The 26,207-nt window shown below is 35.0% G+C and overlaps 3 protein-coding genes across 3 annotated transcripts; all 3 read right to left on the bottom strand.

The window, feature by feature from the left end:
• Window positions 1-5,033: 5,033 nt before the first annotated feature.
• LOC107801882 (cytochrome c biogenesis protein CCS1, chloroplastic) lies at window positions 5,034-10,278 on the bottom strand. The gene is made up of 8 exons (XM_016625287.2): window positions 9,746-10,278; window positions 7,814-8,033; window positions 7,610-7,721; window positions 6,816-7,088; window positions 6,159-6,427; window positions 5,812-5,968; window positions 5,638-5,721; window positions 5,034-5,540 (listed from the first exon to the last, which is right to left on the bottom strand). Exons 1-8 carry the CDS (start codon window positions 10,173-10,175, stop codon window positions 5,349-5,351), a joined length of 1,737 nt encoding a protein of 578 aa, XP_016480773.1. The 5' UTR covers window positions 10,176-10,278; the 3' UTR covers window positions 5,034-5,348.
• A 2,340-nt stretch (window positions 10,279-12,618) lies between these two features.
• Window positions 12,619-16,042, bottom strand: LOC107801886 (uncharacterized). The gene is made up of 2 exons (XM_016625293.2): window positions 15,905-16,042; window positions 12,619-13,706 (listed from the first exon to the last, which is right to left on the bottom strand). Exon 2 carries the CDS (start codon window positions 13,677-13,679, stop codon window positions 13,020-13,022), a length of 660 nt encoding a protein of 219 aa, XP_016480779.1. The 5' UTR covers window positions 13,680-13,706; window positions 15,905-16,042; the 3' UTR covers window positions 12,619-13,019.
• A 2,154-nt stretch (window positions 16,043-18,196) lies between these two features.
• On the bottom strand, window positions 18,197-22,896 carry LOC107801876 (HVA22-like protein k). Its single transcript, XM_016625281.2, has 8 exons — window positions 22,743-22,896; window positions 21,169-21,227; window positions 20,923-21,020; window positions 20,253-20,304; window positions 20,095-20,158; window positions 19,467-19,562; window positions 18,932-19,004; window positions 18,197-18,694 (listed from the first exon to the last, which is right to left on the bottom strand). The coding sequence occupies exons 1-8, from the start codon at window positions 22,752-22,754 to the stop codon at window positions 18,585-18,587; spliced, it is 564 nt and encodes a 187-aa protein (XP_016480767.1). The 5' UTR covers window positions 22,755-22,896; the 3' UTR covers window positions 18,197-18,584.
• Window positions 22,897-26,207: the final 3,311 nt, after the last annotated feature.

The raw sequence follows: 26,207 nt of genomic DNA, 5'->3' as shown, positions 1-26,207 counted from the left end.
TCCATCATCCTCATCGCATCAGCATCGAGATCAGAACCCGCCTTGTAGCCATCCTCGCCAACGACTTTACCTCTCCCATCGGCTGACGAAAGAGCATCATTAACCGGCTGCAAGGTCGACGGCCCGTCCTGCCACAAACTATCAGAAGCCTCAGTGGCCGACCCTTCAGCTCCTACCGTCGTAAAGGGAAGAGGTATGCCCTCAACAGCCTCCGTCGATATCAGAATGTCAGATGCCAACTCGACGTCATCTTCAACTATTATGGTCGTCGTCTCGTGGATGATGAATCATCCATTGCTGAATCTACTGCCCGGGCAACCCCATCACCACCATCTACCGACCTTCTCTTATGGGGCACCAAATTTTTATCGCTTAGCGGCGCTTCCTCCTCCTCGTCTACAAGATGATATAAAGAGGAAGCCAAAAGCCTAGCTGAAAAAACATTTGTAGGGGGAGAAAAAGCCGACGCCGAAGACCGAATAGATCTGGCCGCACGAGCAGGGAACAGAAATGGAAATGGAAGGGTGAGCAAGCCCAACCTCGGTTGTAGAAGGAATAGACATCGAAAAAGAGGCATCTTTCCTCTTACAGAATAAATGAGGGGGAGATTCCGGCCTCTTCTAAAGTCCTCGGCCTGAAAAAGGAAGAACCAAAAAAGGTTCATTATCAGTGAAAGCAAACTAAAAGAAATAGGCGACCAGGAGGCAAAAAAATAAAAGAGAATGGACTAACTCACCGGTTAGGGAAGGAGCAGGGCCGAACTTCTTAAAAAGCCCGGCCATTCATGAATTCCGACAATATAAGGAAGAAGCCGGCCAACCTAATCAGAAATATCCCCTACCAAAGGAGGAGGCGCAATCCTCGCTACATAAGAGAGGGGCGAAAGATTAGAACACTAGTTTGAGCAAATACAACAAAATACCTCGAGAAAAATTACACTTACGAGTGTGGTTCCAAGTTTCGGGGTAAACGTCCGCATTATCCACCACGTCTTCGATTCTGACAAAGAAGAAGTTATGCCAGAACTAACGCTTCGCCTTGTCGTCCATCTTTACTACTAGACACTTACTCCCATGATGGCGTCATCCCTCTAAAAAAACTAGGGGCGAAGAGATACATCAAATGCCGAATCGTGATCTCGACCCTGACCAATTCTGCGAACTTTGCAAGCATCCTGATGAGCTTGTAGATGTATGGTGAAAGCTGAGCCGGGCAAATGCCATAGAAACGGCAAAACTCCTCGGCCAATGGGAGAAGGTGGAGAGTGTAACTAACATAGAAAGGGTAGGCATAGAATGCGTAGTACCCAGGGCATTGGACCTGCACCATATCCTGCCCTGCAAGGACCAACTCGAAGCGAGCAGGAATATCAAATTTTGCCCTAAACTCTAGTAAGTCAGCCTCCTTCATCGCCGACTCAGAGACCTCGAGCTCAGCTACAAGCGTCTTTGAGAAGTCACACATGATTTTCTCGCTATGAGGAACTATCTCCTCAACCGCAGGGAAGTCCTCATCCTCAACGTCAACAGAGACACCCACACCCCTTACATGAGGAGGAAAAACCGTCGCTAAGGGGACCGAGTATTTTTCCTTGTTAGGACTAGAAGACACATTAGCCATAGTTCCACGAAAGAAAGGATATTCAACTTGAAGAAAAGTAAAAGCAACTGAAATCTGCGGAACCGATAAAGGAGACAAATAATGGGGGAAGAAGGAGATGCAGGGATTCGATACAAATAATGCGTAAAGTATGAATGAATACACCCACACCCCTATTTATAAGAATTCAAGCGTCACAACCGTGAAATCATGCCATTATTACCCAGCACTGGTACTGAAACGGCAGATGCATGGGAAACGATGCAAAACATTGGGAAAACATGCCATAATGACGCATGACATCATTCTGAAGTAGGAACGATATGTCCCTGAAATTTGCGGCTCACGAAATTTCACTTTGTCATCTCGTCTAAAACGCCACTACTCGACTTGCTCGTCCAATTTTGCCAACTATAATAAACAGAATTCGCTCGTCAAGGTCGTCTGAGGCCGGCCTTAATAAGCAGAGGGACTAACTGTATAGGTCGAGATTTGTCTTAGTACTTGGGGCAAAGTAATATCGAGAAAAGAGTCAGCCGAGGTCGACCAGGAAATAATGAGGCTCGTGGTCGAGATGCTAACGAGGATCGAGGTCGATCAATGCAGAAAGAGCTGTAACAGCTAGTTTATTAGAATAGGATATTAAAGAAAATAATCTATTGAATATTCTCTGCACTTGTACTATCAGAATTTGTTGGGGGTATGTCCCATACAAATTGGAAAAAAGAGAATGACTAGGGGCATGTAATATCATTTGATAAGAAGAGATCTCTAATAAAGATTCTATAAGAGAAAGATACAAGGACTATTTTTTATCAAGATTCTTGTTCATATTATTCCACACCTTTCCATCAGATCCGAGAATATTTCGAATGTTCTAGGATTTGTCTATCACTCATCATTGTCAGGAGGAACAATCATCTAGTTCATCATTTCTTGGGTGAACCACTTTCTCTTATTTACTTAAATATCATTTATTATTATATATTGCTAGTTATCTCTCCATTATTGCCCACATCTCTTGGAATATTTAATGAATGCTACTGCCAACTCCCCATTAGATCTATCTAACGTTAACCCTATTTTTAGAACCCTTATTTAGAGCTATTATCATTAACTAGGTTTAATCCTTCAATATACAAGTATAATCGTTTTAACCGAAAGTTAACATATTTTTGGTCAAACAGGAGGGAGTAGTGGTTAGACCGGTTTATGTATACAGATTTTTCATCATTGGCATTAATTATTATTTCAATATTTTCTAATATTGTATACTTTATTTGAATTCAAGTGAAATATCAAAATACTAGTTGCAGGTGTATTTCAAATACATACCGATTTCCATTAGATCAGAAAATCTTCAACTTTCACAAACTCTTTTTCTTTTAAAATGAAGTGCCACAAACTTTTTCTAACTTCGGCTCAAATATGGTCTGAATGCCTACTTCGTTCTTGCTATTTCAAGATGTTGAAGATTTCCCATAATCATAGTGTTTGGGCAGCTTGTGAGTATCTAGACTAATTTTACGTGATATTTACTATATTGTATTAGCACAGATACTTGGTAACACTATAATCAAAGCTTGGATGGTCTTGTTGGATAGATAAGAAGAAATCATCTAGTGTTTTTGCCTCCGCTATCTATCAATGGACTAATTTCACGGGGTATTTACTACCTCGTATCAGTACACGTACTTGGTAACTTTGTCCACCAAACTTTGAACAAATGAAAAAAATTCTCATTTTTGCCCTCACTGGAATTTGAACTAAAGACCCCATGTTAAAGTATCATGCTCTTATATATTCAATGTGATATGTTATGTATCTGTTTTTCGGAAGACTCATTAACCTTTTAGCTCTTCAACCAGTGAAAGAATCCAAACATTCGATTCATATGAAAATAGTGAAGTGATTGCTAGAGAAGCCAATTGTCAGTTTAAACCGTCTTTTATAGCTTGTTTGGCCAAGCTTCTCAAGAGGCCAAAAATGCTTTTTTTTTCTTCCCAAAAGCACTTTTTCCCCTAATTTGAGGTGGTTGGCCAAGTTTTTTTGAGGAAAAAAAATGCTTTTGGGAAGAAGCAAAAGCAGTTTATGAGAAGTAGAAAAAAGTAACTTCTTCCCAAAAGCAGAAGCAAAAGCAGTTTTGACTTTTCTTCCTACCAAAAATGCCCTTAACAAAATGTTTACCCTAAAATTCGAGTAACAATTAAACTTATATTGTGGTTTTAAGGATATGCGATTTAATCCAATACCAATTGATAAACAAGGAATTAAATAGATAAATTAAAGAATAAAATAGATCAAACCAGTGTGTAAGCTAAATCTCGACCTCGATCTGTGATAATCTCGAGGTATGATAATGGGAATAATAAATGATAAAACAACTCTAATGAACAATAAGTGAAATAGCAAGAGAGTAATGTGCGTATATTTTCTTATCAGTTGACAATTCATCCTACAAATGAATAGGATCCCCCTTTATATAATAGGGGAATCATAAATAAGGTACACTTCTAATTATAGTAGGAAATCATATTTGACAATTGTTTAACCGCCAAAGAACAATCCATTTCGAAATTCACGCCGTGATCTCCGGCCCGTTGCGAATATCCCGCTCTTTCCGTTACTGAATCATAACGGCATCATCTCGAAGCATGCCTTCTTCTGACCCGGTAAGTGATATCGACCTCGACCTTGGAAAGGAACATCGACCCCGAGCTCGACGTCCTGGTCTTCCGACGTGCTATCATTTTTTCCATCGAAGAACGAAATCGGGTAGCCCCGATTTCCACCATATATACAAAATATAGTAGTATATACCAAAATAACTGTTAAACCTAATACTTTGGATATTAATGTATAAATATTTCTTCTTATTTTTAGGATAGTTTTCTAATATATAGTGACTTTAGGGGTGAATGCTTTTATATTTGTTAAATGATTTTTAATATATTTAACTTATATTAAAAGAATTAAGTACTTTTTAATTTTATTTTCATATTTTACTTAAATAAAATGAAAAGATTTAATTATTGCATGTGATAACAAATTTTTGAGATTATTTATTTATAATATTAATATTAAATAAATCTATTCATGTCCTTATTCGTAATTTGATACTTAAAAGGACTTTCTGAAAAGCTTGGCCAAACACAAATTATTGTTCAAAAGTGCTTTTCAGAGTAATTAGCCAAACACAAACTGTTTTTCTCCAAAAGTACTTTTTTCAAAAGCACTTCTCAAAATAAGTTAATTTCTCCTGCTTGGCCAAACAGGCTATAAGTCTCAGCCAAACCTAGAAAGGTAGAAAACAAATACTCAGGCAGATGATTAATTAATGAGTATTTTAAGTTTATGAACTGGCCCTTGAAATTAGAAAAGGATTGCATGCCTGAACAAAATGAGAGGGGGAAATCACATGTCTATTCAGATGAATGTCAAAAATACAATATCATTGCTCTTTCATTTTCTCTTGTATGGACAAAGTACACTTCACATGTTCATATACAACTCTTGAACTTTTGAATGCAAAAACCAACTAACCCCAAGAAACATATTTCCAATACAAACTTAACTATACATATATAATCCCCCCCAAAAAGGAAAACGACTGTTTTACAGGGGTCAAGAATTTGTCCTAAGAGCGAAAGCCATATAATCAATATGGCTGAGGATTTAGTATCAATGGTTTGATATCTGCATGTCTGATATTTCTTTGAACGTATGTCTATTTGTACGATATCAGCTAGTTAAACATCAAGTCCCGTTCGTTCCAACTCCAACTTAGAAGCCACGAGACTGTCAGATTCCTTGGGAGAAGATGTTTCCACTAATTCAGGGACTTGATCGAGCAAACGATTGATTGCATCAGGAAACTCACCCTTGGCCCGGTTGGTCTTACCCCCAACCACCACCGATGTTCCATCTTGTAAGGCCCATAGCTTTTGAAAAGTTACAATTCATATAGAAACATGTCAAACTAATGAGATTTGTAAAATTTACTGTCTCAAAGTTGTTAATGGTTTGGCAGGATTTTACCTGTGTATGAGATAAATAACTGATGCAAGTTGTAAGCATTAGAGCACCGAAACCAGCATAGACAACAGGTACTCCTGGATCAGTCTGTAAAAACACGGTTCAAATGAAATGACAATTGGAGACAGAACATGAAAACAATTAGATTTCAGTGTTGATAGGATTCATCTCATTTACCTTTAGATCAAGGCCACTACTGCCAATCGCATCAACAATAACAATTTTTGTTCCGTCAATCTCAATTGGAAGCTTGGAATTAGGTCGTCTGACTCCCGCAAATTTTCCTTGTTTATCATAAAGAATAACTGACTGCAAATCACGTGCTAGCATTGATCTGAATTATGATCCGCCAAAAGGACAAAAGAAAAATCAGAATATTGGCATAACAAGAACTCTTAAGACATAAGCTAGTCAGCAAGTTGAAGATTTGTATCGTCAACTCTTACACTTTGTGCGCCCTATTAAGAAAAACAAGCAACTCAAACATCCATTTATCTAGATAGTGTGGTAGTTAAATAACATACATTCCCTTAACATTGGGCGAATCACCATCTTCGACTGGTAGGAAAGTACCAAAGAGCTTCTTGTCACCCCCATTCATTTGCAGTGGTGCCATAGCCAAATTAAAAGGACCTTCACCATCCTTCAGTACTTGTAGCGCTGATATACTCCAATCTGTTTGGTATATAGTGATTCCCCCGTACCTTAAGGGATCATTGACACTTATAGTCTTCCTCATTACTTCCTTTCCATTAAGGTCATATAGTGAAAGATCAGTATGGAACTGTGAGACCTACAACACATATTAAAGACAAGAGGAAAAGAAGGGCCTCAGCAGTTTGTAGTAAGGGAAACACGGTTGTTTCTCATAATCTGATTTTGCATACCTCCTTATAAATTAATAAATAAAAGAAAGAAAAAAAATCTGATTTTTCGCACTGAAGGATGTGACCTAGTGGTCAATGAAGTGGGTTGAGAACCATGAGGTCTCAGGTTCAAATTCCAGCAGCGGCAAAAACACTAGGCAATTTCTTCCCATCTGTCCAAGCCTTGGTGGACAAAGTTACCCGGTACCTGTTGCTGGTGAGAAGTAACAGGTATCCCGACGGTATTAGTCAAGGTGCACCCCGCAAGCTGGCTCATATGCCATGGTTATCAATTAATAAAATGATTTTGCGTACCTCCCCACTGTCATAGTAGTCCATGGAGAATCGATTGACATGAATCTCTGTACTGAAAGCATCGGAAGGAGTGGATAGAAACCCAGATGGTGAAAGTACATCACCCGCGACAAAATTTAAACCTTGTGGAACAGTTACAGCCCCTCGAAAGCTCCCGGTTGCACTAAGTGTTCCTCCAGACATTACAAGCAGCAGTGATAAATGGACGCCAATTGGAGCGAATCTACCTGCCAACCCTTTAAATGCATACAGAGCTGGCCCTTTCGAGAATACCTGCAGATACCGAGATTGCTACAGGTTAATCTGAAAGTTATAAAGTCATATTCCGAAGAAAGTAAGAAGCTAAAAGAATAACGCCAATAAAGCTAGCAGATCTATGATTCAGCATAACACCAATAATCAATCTTTGAGCAAACCAAAACCCCGTATTGTCCTTCCTGTTTATTGGATAACATGAAAAAACAATCACTTTCCAAAATAGTAGGACTAATAGAAAAAAAGAATATGCACTCTGTTTTAACCTCTATAGAGTGTTGCAGGCATATAGTAATACATACAAGAAAATTCTTTGAGAAAAATTCTCATCTCTCTTAAGAAAGTCGAAGTGCTTAGCAGCCTTATAGACAACATTTTTAGTTCTCTCTCATGTACCCGAACATCCCTCTGATTTGTAGAAATAATATCTAGAGTTGCTCATTCCTGTGACAAACCCTTATAATCTTGACATTTCTACTACTAAACCAAAGAAAGAAAACAAAACTAAAAGTAAACTAGGAGAAATGCTATGTTTATACCTCAAATCCATCTCCCATCAGTATAACACCCAAGTCTTTAACTGATGCCCTAGGCAGAGTGTCTGCATATTCTTGCTTACGGATTGTCTCTGCTGAGTTTAAGAAAGACCATCTGCAGATTTAATCAATTACTTTTAGCCCCGGTTTTGCTTAAAGACCCCAAAAAGAAGAAAAAATCACATTTAGGTGAAATCAAAAGCAGACCTTCTTGCTACCTTCACTAGGGGAATCTGTGTTGTGTATGTGCAAGCCATCAATGATGCTCCCAGTAGAGTCAATGTTCCTAAGAATACCGGTGATGAGAACATATGATCAAAGCCGAGGGTGAGAACCCATCTCCAAGAGAAAAAACCCAGGAAAGGATGATCGTCGGGAAACTTTTGAAAGTAGTAATCAGGTGCCTCGCCTTGGTCAATGAACGTTCCTTCAGGGAAACAAATAGAAACGAAACAAAATCCACTGTTAGTCAGAATACTTGAAATCTGAGAGAAACAAATAATAGGAAAAAGTGATCAGGATGTGTGACTTAAGACGGAACAAAAAGTTTATAGTAAAATTTAACATTTGAATAAGAACGCTTACTGGACAAGAATTTCACCGCACTACATCATCCACAGCTACTCAATCTATCACTCATAACTTAACAAAGACTAAATTTTCTGGTTTCATGCTATATTTAAGATGAAAAAAACTAATTATAATGCTAAGATTTCGAGGAAAAAGCTCATAGTCATGCCAAGATGGAAGGCATAGGAATCTCTCTTCCTTATATAATATTAAGTGAAATGGACCTGGAATATCACAAGAGCAAGATATCTTTTGTGGATTTTGTAGTGAAGATGAGATAGGATGAAAACTCCAAAATGAAATCCCATAATTCAGAATATGAATGTGCCTATACTGCATGTTCTGCAGCATATGTGCGCAACCAGAACAGCTACTGCCCAAATAATCTAAGTTGCTCGGACACGGGTATGGTTGTCCGACACGGGTGCGGATCTAGAGGTCGGATCCTTTGAGATGTAAATTCTAAGATTCGGGCATACGGATCCTAGTACGGATACGGGTGCGGGGATTCGGCTAAAAATAATTCAAAAAAATAAAAATATAAAAAATACATCTAAATTATGAGAAATTTTGTGAAATACTTAAGTATGTATTGTAAAGTGTGGATTTCATTTTTATTCTCAAGTTGTAGATAAGTAAAGGATTAATTTCTTAGATAATATATGCTATTTTCTTCAAATTTACCCTAATTTTGGTTCTTATTTTTGGGGAAACAAATTGTATCTCGTCTCGAATTTTCCATCCATCGTGGTCAAAGTACCCAAAATTGTTTGACTAAATCCGATACGGATCCCATACCCACAGCCATACTAGTGTCGTGTCGACACGGGTGCGGCACCTAAACTGCCATGTCGGAGCAACTTAGCAAATAATTAAGGATAAAAATGCAACGCCAAAAGCAAGAAATAATGAGCAAAATTAGCTACAACAAAAGCTTATACATGGGAACACATGTGTTATTATATAAATCATAAAGGACAATAAATGCAATAGGGTAAATTTTCTACAGATCAGCATTATCACGTCATTATCATCTGTGCCTCTATCAAAATATGCATATAGAACACATCGGCGTATCCAATGAACACGTTGTGGGTTCATCTGAACCCATAACCATTGGCTTAGACCATGTATATGTCTTAAGAGATTCACTATATATGTACAAATAGTAGATGTTGAACCCACTAAATTAGATGCAAGTATATAATTACGCATTCGAACCCATAAAATTCAAATTTTGGATCCGCCTATGAATTAGCACATATGCATGAAAATACACTACATTTATCAACCAATCAATTACGCCTCAAATCCGAACTAGTTGAGGGTGGCTATATGAATCCTCTACATCTATTCCGCTTTGTCGGGCACATTTGACTAAATTTTACTAGTAAATAAATTGTCTTTTAAGGCAAATAAGGAAACTGACATGTAAGTCTTTACCAGTATCATAACTTATCTAGGCATTAACTGCAACTCAATAAACTATCAGAAATTTTCACACCTAAATTTGCAGATATGTAACTAAATAAAGAAGCATTTCAGTTTAAGTCTCAGCTGAAATTGTACCTAAGGCCATTAACCCAGCAACAGCAAACATCTCAGCAATAGCCAAAGGCAAATTGGACAAAATTCCCAAAACTTTTCTAGGCAATTTCTTGAACAGTCCTGAACCAGAAACACTATTTTTCTGCTCCATTTTCTTTTCACCATTTCCTATAGACCCTTCTTCTGCTTCAATAATTGGCGGCGCACTATCAGAATCAGGCACTGTAATCTGACCAGAAACGCTTTTTTCATTGTTGGTTTTAGTTCCTTTAACTGTTTTGACTTTGAGCTTACATGTAAGAGTAAAGGAAAAAGTGCGGCCACCTTTGTTGTTGTACACACCAAGAATTCGAGAATTGTGGATAAGGGGATAGGGTTTGAGATTCAAGGGATGAATTTGGTTTTGTATATGTGACATTGTTGGTTTAGTTGAAATCTTTAGAGTCTCCATTGAAATTGTGAAGAGATTAGAGGTTTGGTTCAGTCCATATGTATGGAGGTGTAACGATCGGGTTAGTTAGTTTATTTTATCCACAAAGGTATGCTTCAACCGTAGTTATATTAGATATTTTTCTAGTTTTTATGCGATCCTATTTTATTTTTGGTCCGATAAAAAAAGAATGATCTCTTTTTTATTTTAAAAATAATTTAGCTTAAATTTATAATTCTAATCTTAATGAGAAGCTTTTATAACTATACAAATATTTTAGACCCCTTTTTGACTTGTTTAGGACCATAAATTTCGAAAAACTTCATTTTTTCTTAAACTTCGTGCCCAGTCAAATAGGTTCACATAAATTACAACGAGGGAGTAAGAGAAATGTATATTTTTAACTATTCCAAAGATAACAGCCAATAAAATATTTACTATAATTTATGTACATATGTGTTGTATATATTTGCTACACTGCCTTGTTCTATCTTCTTGTGCCGAGGATCTATCAGAGACAGTAGGGGTAAGGTCTGCGTACACACTACCCTTCTCAGACCCTACTTGTGTGATTTTCGTAGGTTATTATTGTTGTTATTGTGTTGTATATATATTTTTAGCGAATGTAATTAGTTTCGACCGACCAATCAATTTGGTATTTTGGCCAAAACTAACACCAGTCAAAGATTACGGGGAATAATTTTCCATGGTTTATTGGTTTTTTTATTTGTACGTAATTATTATTTAGATGAAATATATATATATATTTCTAATTATGATTTTATATTTGTTTGAAGACATTTTAACTTATGAAATATGTAATTTATAGTACTTCTATGTAGTTTTTAAATAAAAAATTATGAACTCGACATCTGAAGTTATTTAAATCCCATTAGGCAACAAGTCATGTTTGTAAGGATAAAATGAAGTTATTTAGAAGATTAAGCAATTTCTAAAAAGAGAAATATGTCATTAGTTTTTGTCTGACTAATAAAAAGGAAAAGGAAATGACTATCGAAGATAACATAACGAACAGAATATTCAAATATAATATTTCCCTGAATTTCTCTAATTATAAAATACAGTTAGGTCGTACCAACAAAATTAGTAGAAAAAAAAAGAAATAAAGAAAAAGTTATCTTTAATCCCTATGCGTTGAAATTCTATAAATGCAAGGAGAAATTTTTTTATCCTTAATATTTTTGGTTTTGGAAAGGTTTTAGTGGAAAAGAAATGTCTTTCCGAACTATTTTCTACTTAGGTTTAATGTTTTTGGGAATCTGCTAAAACACTCATTGACATTTTTGTTAAAAGCAAGTAATTAAGTTTTGGAAATTTAGCCAAAACCTAATTATAACCGAACGCCATTTAAGTTTTCCAATTACTCTCTATGTCTATGGTCCAATTTACTTGTCATATTAATCTTTTACACATATTTTAAAAATATTATTAATAAATAAATTTATTTGACTACTTTATTCTTTAATCTTTCACCACACTAATCTCTCTCCAATAGATGCTTACTAATTTAAGGATAGAAATATTAATTCTTTTTTAGTTTTCTAACCTGATATATTTTGGGACAATACTTTGACAAATATGACAAGTAAATAGGACCGGTATAAAAAGTTATCCGATAAATCTTTCTTTTGTCTTCATCACCGCCTCACCAAAAGTTAGCTAATATTTTTTTCTAACTGGTCAAGAACTGCCAGGTTCTAGGGAGGCTACTCTTCTTTTTTGTCAATCGAGCCGCTTTCCCTCATTCTACTCATGCAGCCCTTTTCACGAACATGTACAATTGATGCCACAAAGATAGTCAACTCTATTATTATCAAAGAAATAAGGAAAGGGGCGACCATTTTGCACCAGATATTCAAAGGTGTGGAAAGAGCAGCCGTGAGAAACGAAAAACCATTAAAAAATGACGATTGTTCGTGAAGGATTCTACAGAAATATCCTAGGCAGAGTTAGTGAGCCGTGTAATAGGCGACCATTTAGCGCGGTTCGGGGTGCACTTGAGTCAGCCGCCGGTGCCCGACATCGCCTTCGACCCCCATCCGATTTTTGGGCCAATTTCCCCTTCGTACCACCAAAAAATGAAATTCTTGTCGAATCCGAGTTTGCTGCTCCAACCATTACCAAACCAATACCTATTCCGTTTAGTACTTCAGGTGCTTATATTGTGTATAATGTTAATCTCGTAGCGGATCAATTTCAACGAGCCTTTCAAGCTAGTACTATTAGTAATCGACTCTATAGCTTCTTCAGGACCAGAGCTTAGAAACTGGTAAGACTCCTTTTGTGTAGCTTTACCTGTTATAACAGGTCATTTACCATATTCTGCAAGTTACCAGTCCTATGCTTGCTTTAAAACTTACACGTAATTGGATCTTCAAAAACTTGATAAAGTTTCTTAACACTGTATATAAGTGAAACTCATAGTTAAATAGGTGCAGAACAGTTTGAAACTGAAACTCCACCAGATTTTATTGGACAAAAATATGGAGCTAATTATGGTGCAATAAGGAATAAATACCTAAGCCTAACACTGAATACACTGAAAGATAACTGTGCACACTGGGGCCACTGCTTTTGCTAGACATACATAAGTCTACTACTCTAAGATATACACACATGATTAACAATTCTACATCTTAATTTCATCTCTAACACTTGGAATGAAAAAAGGGCAGCCCGGTGCTATGCGCGGGGTCCAGGAAAGGGCCGGACCACAATGGTCTATTGTACGCAGCCTTACCCTGCATTTCTGCAAGAGGTTACTTCCACGGCTCGAATCCGCTGACCTCGCCAGCAACTTTACGGTTACGCCAAGGCTCCCCTTCTAACACTTGGAATGAAACTCTACAAAATTAAAGAAACAACTAAGAGGAAACCGATAATCAAGAGAAACATCTTGATTAAGAACTTTGTCCCATCTACATGAGTTGAATGATGAAAACCATGAGCATAACCCCCATGAACTGAACTCGAAAACAGGTATGGAACTCCTGTAGTTGCACCGTATACAGTAGCATCATGAAATCCTTGCACATGAAAGTTAAAAAAAGCCGGAATAGCTCCAAATAAAGAAGATAATGTCAAATTCCCAAACCACGCACTTGCCATTGGCATGAATCCCCCCATCGGATCTAACTCGTCATGCTGGAAATAGTTCATATCTAGTGGTGGAGCTGTTTGTGGTCTTGGCCCGAATACTGGACGGTTAGGGATGTTCGTCCTAGGACGTACACGTGACCTTGGGTCAGAGCTTGCCTTACCTCGGCCATATATTGGAACCAACTTCTGCTCTTCTATGAGAGCCTTACAAACAGGGCATTCGTGAGAATGTGAATGAACTTGCAACCATTCACAAAGACAAGGCCAACAATAAAGGTGGCCGCAAAGAGTCACAATAGGATCTTGAGCTATTTCAAAGCAGATATTGCATTCAAAATCGCCATGCTCACAATTCATATCAGCTGAATACATAGCATCCACTGATTCACCAGTTTGGTGATCCATATATGCACAACCTTTGAATCAAGAAACCTGTCATATCACAACATAATTGCATTATTATGAGGAAAAAGGCTTGAATGTGTCAATTTGATTATCTAGTGACACATAAGGGGAGCCTTGGCGTAACTAGTAAAGTTGTTGCCATGTGACCAGGAGGTACGGGTTCGAGCCGTGGAAATAGCCTCTTGTAGAAATGCAGGGTAAGGCTGCGCACAATAGACCCTTGCGGTCCGGCCCTTACCCGGACCCTGCACATAGCGGGAGCTTAGTGCACCGGGCGACCCTTTTTAGTGACACAAGATGCAAGTAATCACAATAGAGAGTGGATAAGGAGAGGGGTAAACAAAGAGGAAATACAAAGTTATGAACCAAACAGAGAGTAGACAAATACTGCAGCCTGTTATGTCAAGAAATATTCAAAACAGAGAACAAAGAATAAAGTAAAACTCCCATCTTACAACAATAACAAGTTAACAACTACACCTCAATCCCATGCTAGTTGGCTATATGAATCCACAATATCATAAATCATAAATGCTCTATGTGGGTCCATAATATTTCAATCTGTACTTAAGAATTATCTAACACTGGGGTTCTCTAACGTACTTATTAGTTAAATCGCTATTACACAAAGAGCCTTTTATTAAGTCTTTATTATAGATCTTAATCATACAGACGTGTTAAGACTCACTAAGTGGTTGTGAAGTAAAAAAACAAACAAATCTAATGATTAAGATTCAGACTTTAAAAACAAACACACTTAATGTGTGAGATCTGAATGATTAAGATTCAAACTTCCATTAAGTGCAAATAAATGAGGCCTAATAAGCACTAGTTCTAGTTGGTATCACCAATATCAATATTCAACTTCCGTTGTTTTTCTATCTTTTGCCAGATTTTCCTGGATTCCGAGATATTCTGAATCTTTTAAGATAACTTCAATTCTCCCTCCTAACATGGACAGCCGACAGGTCCTAAAACGTCTAATATATAACACATTCTCCTCCTGTATTATCTTCCTCCACCATTTTTGCATTTCGCCCTGACAGTATTGCAAGACTAAAAAAGGAACAGGAAGGAAATGAATCTTCAATACTCTCAAGAAATTTCAAAAGGGAAAAAGACAACCTACAGATTTTCCTTTCTGCATCTAAGCAGAAGAGCTTGCACACATAAATTTGTTCAGTTACGATATTCATCATGGAGAAGGAGATCTCACTTCTTCAGGGTGCAATGCCCTCTCACTAAGTGATTGCTCTATGCGAGAAAACACAAAATCAACTGTTGAAAATCGTCTAGGGTAATTGCTGCAAACTCATAGGATCATTATCGACACTTGGATCTGATTCTTAGTATCAATCAATGCCTCAATCCCGAAGTAGTTGGGTTCAGCAAATATATATCCACTATATTTCCCCTGTTCAAACCTATTCTATTCCAGTAACACAGAGAGAGTCAAATCACTCGATAACACAAGAGAACGAATTGGGAGACCTATATTAACAACAACAGTTTTGGATTGATTGAATCAATAAGATCAAACTTCTAGCACAGAATTCAAACATAAACTCACAACATCAAGCCAAAGACCATAATTCAACCATAAACTCACTATATCCTCCCCCCCCCCCCCGGTTGGGGGGGGGGGAATTTTCAGTATGGAGTGTCAAAATATAAAGATGTAAACTTGTGAAAAAGCCTAGGGGACTCAATATATAGTATATACTGTAGTATATATATACATAAAAAAGGAAGTTCATTTAGAACACATAGGATTTGGGAGAGAGGGGTCCTAGGTTGGTTAGCCTACAGGATCATACCCATGCAATGCCCGATAAACACTCCTCAACCCCCCAAAACCAACCTGCCCCAGACCAATTTCTCTTCTTGACAGCTTTACTAGGAACCAACAGAAGCATGAAATTATACAAAGATAGAAACTTTATCACAAGAAATACATAATATAGTTAGTTACGAATCAAGTACTCACCTAAAATTGGATTAAAAGAAGAACATAAATAGATCCAACCACAGATCACATAATAACAACAGCAACAACTACCTTTTTATCTCAAACTATACTAATTGGAGTCAACTACATAAATCTCCCACACCCATTTTGCTTTATTTTAACCCATTTATTTCCATCATGTACAGATCACATAACAAGATCAAATAATAAAATAATACATGCATGGAATTAAAAGAGAAAAAGATTAAGAACCCACCTAAAATTAAGGGACAGAAGATGAGAATCTTGAGGGAGCTGGAGAAAAAGGATATATTTTGAGTGATCTGCAAAAGAAAAGAAAGAAAAGGAAAACAAGAATGGATGATAGTATTATTATCTAATATGGCAGCTAATTAACAAACACAGAACAGAAGTAAGGGGATTTTCTCTCCTTTACTGTAGTGCCGGTTGGTGGATGGATCTTAATGTCAAAGTCTGTTAAGTTCTAATTTTTTCACTAACACTGACTTTTTTCAAATGTTATGGAGTAATAAATTTTTACTTTAAGTTATTGTATATTATAGTACTAGATTTTATATAATTTTTAAATATGTTAATTTATTTTAATGATAATAACGTCCAAAAATTAAATATAATAATCCTTGTGCTCTAAACATTTAAAGAGGCATATAAGTTTTAATCAGTTAATAATTTTCTTATCTGATTAATTTATACTACTGTAATATTTTTTTAATGTTTACTTGGGCTCACGTGTGCATGAATGAATAATACAAGTGGATGTATCAACATAAAAAATGTGGAGCATTTTCGTGTAGTCACTCTCAAAGCGTGATAAAAGACAACGAGGGACTTGATTAGTGACCAGAGATAATTTTATGTCATTACTCTAAAAAAAGAAATTCTTTCATTTTGCTTCTACAATGTGACGACAAAACCAAGTACTAACTAAAAAACACACTGAAAAGTCCAAAACAAAAATGGTGACAACAAAAAATCTAATCAACCAATCAATAAAAGCATCTTAGCTGCTTATGCTATCAATTACCTTGTGATATATCCCTACATTTAAAGGGCAGCACAATGCACTAAGCTCCTGCTATACGCGGGATTCAGAAAAGGACCAGACCACAAATTTAAAGGGCAGCACAATATACTAAGCTCCCGCTACACGCGGGATCCGAAAATGGACCGGACCACAAAGGTTTATTGTACACAGTCTTACCATGCATGTATATATCCATACATTTAAGCGTAAAAATTGCACGGGGCGAAGCTCCCGCTACACGCGGGATCCGAAAATGGACCGGACCACAAAGGTTTATTGTACACAGTCTTACCATGCATGTATATATCCATACATTTAAGCGTAAAAATTGCACGGGGCGCCCTATTTGGTCGCCCTCATTTAACCTATACCCATTTTTTTAAACTTTAAATTTGTACCCACTTTTAAAATAACTTCAGCCTCTTTCTCCTCCTTCGTTTTCTTCTTCTTCTTCTTCTTCTTCTTCTTCTTCTTCTTCTTCTTCTTCTTCTTTCTTCTGCTGTTGTTGGTGCTGTTATGAATATACAGTAATATGCTTAAATGTTTTGTCTCCACAAAAACACAACAGCAAAACTAGGAGCATGCAAGGATAAGTTATGAACTAGACGAGATCTATAGAGTTTTAGCATTTGATGTATAAACTCAAAACCGTAGATGGTCCATGGAACAAAAGCAACTTTGTTGGGTACATTTAAAAGGTTATATATAGATTCACAGACTAATTCCGTTACTCTAGCACCTAAAATATAATAAAGAGCATCGGCAGATGAATCTTGCTTGATTATATTTTCAGAACCACTTTGAGCTGCAAAGTGCTAAATGAATTTTCTAACAGAAAGACTGTTACTTAGAAAACTGATCACTATGACTTATACGAACACTATTCAATCACATAGATATCTTAAAACTTTCATTTTTTATAAAAACTTCAGCACTAAATAAGCTGAAGTTTCTACAAATGAACTAAATAACTTCAACATCTCTGCTGAAGTTTTTGAAAAAGCTTATCCAGGACAAAAAAGCTCCAGCTTATTTATTGCTGAAGTTTTTATAAATGAACTAAATAATTTCAGCATCTTCTGCTGTAGTTTTTGAAAAAGCTTATCCATGACAAAAAAACTTCAACACTAAATGCTTAAGTTCAGCAAATAGAGAACAAAACTTCAGCACTAGAATGCTTAAGTTCAGCAATTACAAGCAAAAACAAGTTCCTCAAATAGAGAACAAAACTTCATCACTAGAATGCTTAAGTTCAGCAAATAGAGAACAAAACTTCAGCACTAGAATGCTTAAGTTCAGCACACTTGGTCTACTTCAGGCTCAGCTACTAGAATGTTGAAGTTTTGCATGATTGTCTTTGCTACTTCAGCCCCGTATGCTGAAGTACCGCAAAAAAGTGGGTACGTTTGCAATTTTTTTTGCAAAGCGGACACAAGTTAAAACGTGACTCAAAAAGCGAGTATAAATGCAAATGCTCCATTTAAGCAAAGGAGAAATGTTCGATGTGTCCATTGTCCATTGTCACATTTCTTACAGTAATTTGTGACAAAATGTAAAAGGACGAATATAAACATACACAAAAACATATATAAATAAAACCTTTTGCTAGTATACTAGTAATTATTTCAACCTAGACAATGTAGATGGAAAAATCCTAGCTGCATTTGAACAACTAAGCTAACCTCTCTTGAGAAACTATGTACAAAACCACTGAAAGTCTTAAATACCTCTCAAGAAACTTTTCTAGGAAAATCAATTTCGAAACTCATAAGAGCCGTAGAAATGCAAAATGTAAGACTCAGTATGTAGAGGTTTTATGAGTGGTAAAGAGTGAATAGATCTATTCTCTAAGGAAAACCATTGCAATTATGAAATATCGTTGGGCTGAGCATCACTCTTCATCTTCAGAATCAGAAGTGTCAACTTGCTGTCTTGGACCTTCAATTGCACTGCTCACATTCCTTCGCTCAGGGCGAATAAAATCTGAAGCAAACTGGTTTGCTGATAAGAAATAAAGAAGAATAATGAAACATTTAACTGAAAAGGAAAGGGGGGGGTGAATTGGCACATAAATATGTAAATGAACACCATATACTTATTTTTGTCAAGACACTTAACCAAAAGGACATTATTAATGATAAAAAGTATGTAACGATTAAGTAACATGAGATACATGAAGGGGAACGACTGATATCTAACACCCGAAATAGCAGCAAGTCACAAGTGTATGATGGCTACCTGATACGAAGGTCTTCATCAGAAGTGCCCTCACGAACTGTATTTCAGCTTGATGCAAGCTAACAAACTTGGACTGCAAGGGCAGGAATAATGCAAGGTTAAATGACAATGCAAAATTAGCTGCTTGCGAGTTGCACCTTAAATAGATAATTAGCTTAAGCAAATTAAAGAGCCAGCCAGGTTGTGGATACTGGATACTGATATAAGATCCAAAAGCCAACTAATATATCGAACTGCTACAGACCAGGGTGTAGATGACTTAAGATCTATGTGAAGTAAAAATAACTAGAAAATGGAATCCAACCCTTCGATCAGAAGGCATCCGATGACATCACACCTCATCAACCAAACATGAATCAAGAGAGTTATGCCTTCTTCTAACGTATAACTCGGAGACACAAGATCCCTGCCCTTTGCTCCCCAACCCCCACGAAAAGAAGGGAAAGAAACCAACGAGAGCCAAAACAGTAAGAAAGTAAAAAAGCAAGAAAATAAAAATAAAAAAGGGAAATAGGAAGATCAAGTCTATAATTACCATTTGAGCATAAAAAAATCCAACTACTTGGTCCAGTCTGGCCTGATGCTTCAAGAGGAAAGGACGAAGATGATTCATATAAAGTTGCCTTGCCCCCTGTCAGTAGCAAACAGAAGTTCAAACCATTTAGATACTCACAATGTTCGCCAATTAAATTGTTCTACCAGATCTGGCATTCATGGATGAAATGCTGAAATGCATCCATAATTTGTGTAACATCAACATTGACGGGCGAAATCAGAAAGGTAAAACAAGAGAAGAGGCACTAAGTTCTGAATAAAGGTTTAAAGGGAGGAGACTAAGATTTAACAGTAGTTGTAAGACAAGTGACCACAAGAGTTTACTATAACAGAGTGAGAATGCACCAGCCTTCCAGATAGAGAGAGGGTAAGAGGAACTCCACTACATATACAGAAGATCAATGCAGTATAATTGTCTAAAGAACTTTGCACGTCAAATAAAGACATATTGAGAACACATCTGGTTGTTCAGGAGAAATATCCTGAACGATCCTATAATTATGCACGATCCCTTAAACAGGAGAACTTAAGAAAACAAAATTAGAGCCAGAGGGGGATGAATATAAAACAACACAAGCAATAAAAAGAGAACAATTTCTTTAGCTTACATCAGTAGTAGGGAGTTGAAGCCAAACAAGAAATGCAAACTTCATGTGGTAATACAATGGAAACCTGACAAAATTGGAACGAGAAAAACATAAGCAGACTAAATTAGCAGAAGCATTAAAATGGTTTAAAAGTACAATGAGTGGAACAAGAGCTATACCAGTAGAGAATCTTATCAGTCAATAACTCAACAATACTGAAAGACCCATAAGCTGCAAGAAACAGAAACTTCTTTCAGTTCTAAGAAGAAAGAATGTCCAAGAAAATGCAACAAAATTATCCCGTAACCCTAGGGTACATGAAGAGCAACTATCAAAGAGAGACTGAACATTATAATACAAACATACAGTCTGAGCAGGAATGCTATGCTGATCCACATAAAAGAAATTCAAACATCTCTTGCTCCTCAGTGTCATTGCAATATTAATCATTTTTTATGTGGTTTACAGGTAAAATTCAATAGCTTCTTTAAAATAGTAATAGTAATTACTCACGACTTGCAACACAAATCTTTTTTCTATAAGAAAGATACGTGCAACACAAAATCAATTCTAATGTTCTACAGGCAACTATATTAAGATGCTTAAATATGCCTTCTCTCGGGGTCTCTCCAGAAAAACATATTTTATGTTGAATTGATGCTACCGTTTTTTCAGCCTGCATCTAAATTCAACAACTTCTGTACTAGAAGTATTATATCAATTAACGAGGGGATATATGTAATGGTTTTGCCTAGAAAGTGGAAATACTGCTTGCCACAAAATTAAATAGCGTATTAAGAGATTTAAAATCAACGGAGAAAAGCATTAAGAAAATTAAGCAGTACAAACCTGCCCAATACAGAAGCCACTTTTTCTGCTCATTTTCATCTCTTCCCTCAATTGCCTTAAATGTGGAATAAACAGGTAAAACAACCCCCACAGAACAGCTGTAGATGTCACATAATAAAATGCATCATCAATAACAGAAGCAATCTTCTCTAATCTTCCCAAATAAGAATCAATTTTTTAACAGAAAACAAATTTTCATAAATCATAAGCAGCAGTTTTAGTGAATAAAATTAAATAGCAGCTCACCATGCTGTCCGCACAACTATATTAGAACCCAGTGGAGAAAGAAGCAGTCTCAATCCAACCTGCATTGAATGGAATTTGCATTCATATAATTGATATATTCTAAGAAACGGGAGAAAACACCAAAAACAATTCAATTTCTTTTGCTGAAGTAAGAGCAGCAATAAGAATAGGGTATAAGTGAGAAGTCGCAGCAATTTATAAACTAAGTAAAACTATGAAGGCACATATATCCTTGTCACAAAGCCAATGTACAACAAGAATAGAGTGTAGATTCCACTCAAATAATCCATCCTTGACTTAGAGAACTAATTTACAATGCAATCAACTAAGTGCAAAGAGATGCCAAAGATCAAAATGCAAATATGTGCCTACAGTTTAGACAGGAATTGATGTTACAATGATTTCAGAAAACATACGTCGATACAAAGTCCTTGGATGTGTTAATGTTTAAAAAGAAGTATAATGCTCCCTTAACCATCTCATTACAAAAAAAAAAAACCTAAATGAACAAGAACAGAATAAAACCCTTCCCTAGCTCATGGTGACCTATCGATCATTCTAACCCCCTATTCAGTGTTAGGTAATCCACCTCTGATGAGACACTTGAGACAAAGCATTAGTTCTTTATGATTTAACCAAACTGTATTTTCAGATCTAAAATCGAGGAGAATATAAAACAACTATGCAAGCTTTTTCTCTGCTCCTTTTTTGTTTGGAAAATTATCGACACCATCTTATTTAATAAGGAATCATCTACGCAATGTGTGTTTCACAAAATAAATCTAGCTCCAAGCTTAGATAAAGGATAAGTGTTGTTGTAGGCTAATGATCAACATAATAAAATAGTCTAACTATGAAGTATCCTATGAATACTAAATTGGACTTGAATAGTGCCAAATGAATACCTCATATAGCTGTGCACTGAAGCATAGTTGGTTGATAGACTGATTGATTAAAGGAATTGTCTGCACTAGTTATTATACAGCAGCATATATAATTGAAAGCTGATCATCTTCCTACACTGTCTAGTTGAATAGCATCAATCGTTTCTTCATCCCAGATTTGAGAAATATTTATTGCTAAGGCTGCTTTTGGTCATCCGAAAATCATGACGCGCCTCCATCGTCACAACCACCATAAGTGATTCCAATTTCAAACCACCAAGCATCAACCAACTGTCGGTCACTACCGCACGAACCACTGAATCCCCTTAGTGAAAATCCTAGCTCCGCCATCCGAAGTACTCTTGAGTCTTAAAAAATCCTTTCTTTTCACCACTATTTACTACTATACCGACACTGGAGCATCCACAATCAACACTTGTAAGAATCGTCTATATCTATTCCGTCCTAATTGGGCTCTCATGTGACAAATTCATTCATCATATACATAGTTAGACTATTTTTCCCTACAGCTCTCCTAAATTTTGCCACAATATAATAAAAATCAAAGGAAAATCGAAGATTGCAAATCAATAAAAATATCCATGTCAAGAAATAAAAGAAAAAATCAGAAACTCAAGCGCAAAAATAAATAAATATTGCATAAGAAGCGTATCAAAAGTGTAAACAAACCTCGGGATCCATCTAGTTAAATCGATCAATTCTCGAGCAGTCGCTAGTTGTCCAGTAACGAATTGGCGCAACGTAACTTCTTGTGGAAGAAATAAGAAGTGTTTAACGGAGGTTTTTGCGTTCGGCGTTCGACTCACCGGAAGATATCAGTTTTCAACTTATCTTATATCCTATTAAATTAAATTAAAATTGAGAATTTCGCAGTGAAAAGTTTAAGAGTTAATTCCCCAAATGGTCATTCAACCATGAACTTACCTAATAAAATCATTTTTCTTTGTGTTAGGACTATTCACTTGTTTCTCCAAAAGTCATAACCATCATAAAAGCCACCTTTTATAAGAAAAGATAATTTTATTCATATTAATAAATACATAATGTTAAAATTGGCATAAAATTATTAGATAATTTGTTTGAGTTATATAAACTTATAAATAAAAATTAGTCTTACGATACGCGCGTTGCACGTGTACTCCATCTCAATGAGTATAAAAAATTTAAAACTTACATAAAAATATATTATAAAGTAAAACATTAAAGAACTCCGAATTTTTTAAAATAGTGATTGTTGATCGTTGATTATATTTAGCTAACTTAATATAATAAAGAAAAAAACTCTGTGATAGAACTTCTCAATCTTCACAATACAAAATGAAAAGGACAAGAATATGAGAACATAAATTTTTCTACCATCAATGATGCCTTTAACCAAACACCCTAAAGTTGAATGCTGGCTATTCCTAAATATATTTGTTACATGAAGGTGTAAGACGCAAAAAAAAGTAGATCACATTTTCTCTACACAAAAATGTGGAGAAAGAACAAAGACAGAAGAGGACACATTTGGCTTATTTTATTCTCCATTAAAATAAACATACAGACCCATCTTTTAAAGGTAAAAAAACAAAAGATATTTCGCTAAGGGTCACCTATTCAAGGAATGTAAAATTTAAAAAATTTATAAATATTACTCTCTCCTCAATTTAGATGATATAGTTTGACTTGACACAAAGTTTAAAGAAGAAACAAATAAGAAGACTTTTGAAACATATGGTTCTAAAAGCTTAAGGGGAAAAAACTTTGTGGAGCCATGATATTTGTGTGGCTATAAAAGTTTCTCAATAAGAGTAAAGTAGGTAAAATAAAAAGTTTAAAATTGAATTGTTTCTAAATATAGAAATGTGTCATTCTTTTTGGAATAGATTAATAAGAAAAATGTGTCATTTGAATTGAAACGAAGTGAGTATTAAATAATTTATTTGAGTTATATGATAAAAATTTAATAATTTTTTAAAATTGTCAAATATTAATTATAAATAAACAGCAAAGTAGAGAATGATGTTGCTAAGCATGAAAACAATCTAGATAATTTTGAAAGCTCAGAACGTAGTACAAAATGAAGTTGAGTATTCTAAACAGGTCAACTATATAAAAAAAAAATAGTGACAAACCAAATTTGTAGCTAAATAATACAAATAAGCCGCTAATTACATATTATCAAAAAAATTCTATTTGTTTTGAGATGAGTTTATTTTTAACACAATGAATTAACAACGAGATTCTTTCTACAATAAATAGAACTTCGATTGTATAGGGTTAAGTTCTTGGAAACGTAAAGTGAAAATTCACAATTAACTTCAAAATTTTAAATATTAGTCTATCTAAGATTTGTGAAAACTTTAGTGTTTAAATATAACGTCACCTTTTGTGATGCTTGAAAGAGTACATTTTGTATAGGGAAAGAAAAAGAAGTAGTCCTAAATATTAGGTCTTCTACATTCTAAGAAAAAAATTTAGGTATCGTGAAAATAAATAAATAAGACTTAAAATAATTCTAAGTAATAGCTAAAACGCAATTTAGCAATCCAATAACTTTGCTACAACCGTCCAAATTAATAAGTGAAATTTCCAAATAATCCCAAGTAATAATTAGCCCGATGTCTTTTTAGAGTCTTAAATTGTATTCAAATAAAGAAAGAATATAAGCAAAATCTTAAGTCCTAAATACAGGAAATAATTAATGCCCAAAATTTTAGGAAAATAACTTAAATTATAATTTTGTCCAATGTAAAATTTATTTTTAAAGGGTAAAAAAGACGAACGACATTTCGTTAAGGGCCTTCGTGCTTTTAATATAGTATAGATAAAGTATAAATCTAAAAAATGATAATATTGTATTTGTTTAACTAATTCAATAAATGAAGAAATGTACCTATGAAATTAAAAATTAATTATTTTTGTGACTTAATATCGCAAATAAAACGTAAAATACTTTTATAATATTTTTTTAAAAAGTTTTATCAAATAAAATAAACTAAAAATTGATTCTTTTGGTCGTTGAAAATATTATCATACAAAGTTGATTGTGACAATATAAAGTTTAAAGAATAACTAATGATGAATTAATATTTTACATATAAAGAACTTAATATAAATTTATAGTGCGTTTATAATGCATTTTGTCTTCTACTATTTTGCAATTCATGTGTCAATTTTGCATCTTTCTGTTTTCAAAGTCAATCTGTATTTTACCTCTATAAGATTTTGCTAACTCATTAAAATATTCAAAAGAGATTACTAAAAACTAAACCAAAGAGCAGAATAATTACTTATATAATAATATTGAAGGAGTCCAGCAAGACAACAACTAATATACAATGGACATAATTTTTTGGATTTGATTTGATGAAATAAAACCAAAATTCCATTAAAATCCTAAATATTAATTTTTTTATATTCAATTGTTTGGTTTTGATTTGATTTGACGGAATTTATATGTGCTTTACTTTTGAATTTATAGTCCTATTATAATTTTATATAACCTTAAAAAGTTATTTAATAATTTAATACAATTATTAACATTATATATTTATTGACATGGGGTAAAATTGTCTTTTCTTAAGAAAAGTGGCTTTTAATCTTTTATAGTGGTGTATGACATTTGGAGAAACAAGTGAATAGTTTAGTGATTTTTTTGTCCTAAAACAAAGAAAAGTGATTTTACTAAATAAATTCATCAAGTTGACTAATCATTTGGGGAATTAACTCAAATTCTAAAAGCAGATTTAAACGAAAATAGTAAATCTTCTCTCCAAAAGTAAATAATATGAAAAACTATTTTGGTAAAAATATTTTCAAAAGAAGCAATTTATAAAAAAATTGGTCAAACATTTCTTAAAGAATTAAAATTAGGGAATTTCTAGCTAAATATGTAAAATTAGAAGCTTAATCACCACAGTGAAAGACATTTGAACTTAATTACCTAATATAACAAGATTTTAAAACATAGCAACTCCTTAATTTTAAGCTTCAAATATTTCCCTATTTTCTCTTTCTTTCTCCACGCCTCTCCCCAACTATACTAATGTATATAGTAAGGAATTTTAACATTCCTATACACTATATGAAACTATATTACTCTCCTTACTCAAATTTTATTATAATTATATTTTATATATTCAATTACCA

Source organism: Nicotiana tabacum, chromosome 5 (assembly GCF_000715075.1).
Source record: "Nicotiana tabacum cultivar K326 chromosome 5, ASM71507v2, whole genome shotgun sequence".
Taxonomy (NCBI): domain Eukaryota; kingdom Viridiplantae; phylum Streptophyta; class Magnoliopsida; order Solanales; family Solanaceae; genus Nicotiana; species Nicotiana tabacum.
This window is presented reverse-complemented; position numbering and strand designations above follow the sequence as displayed.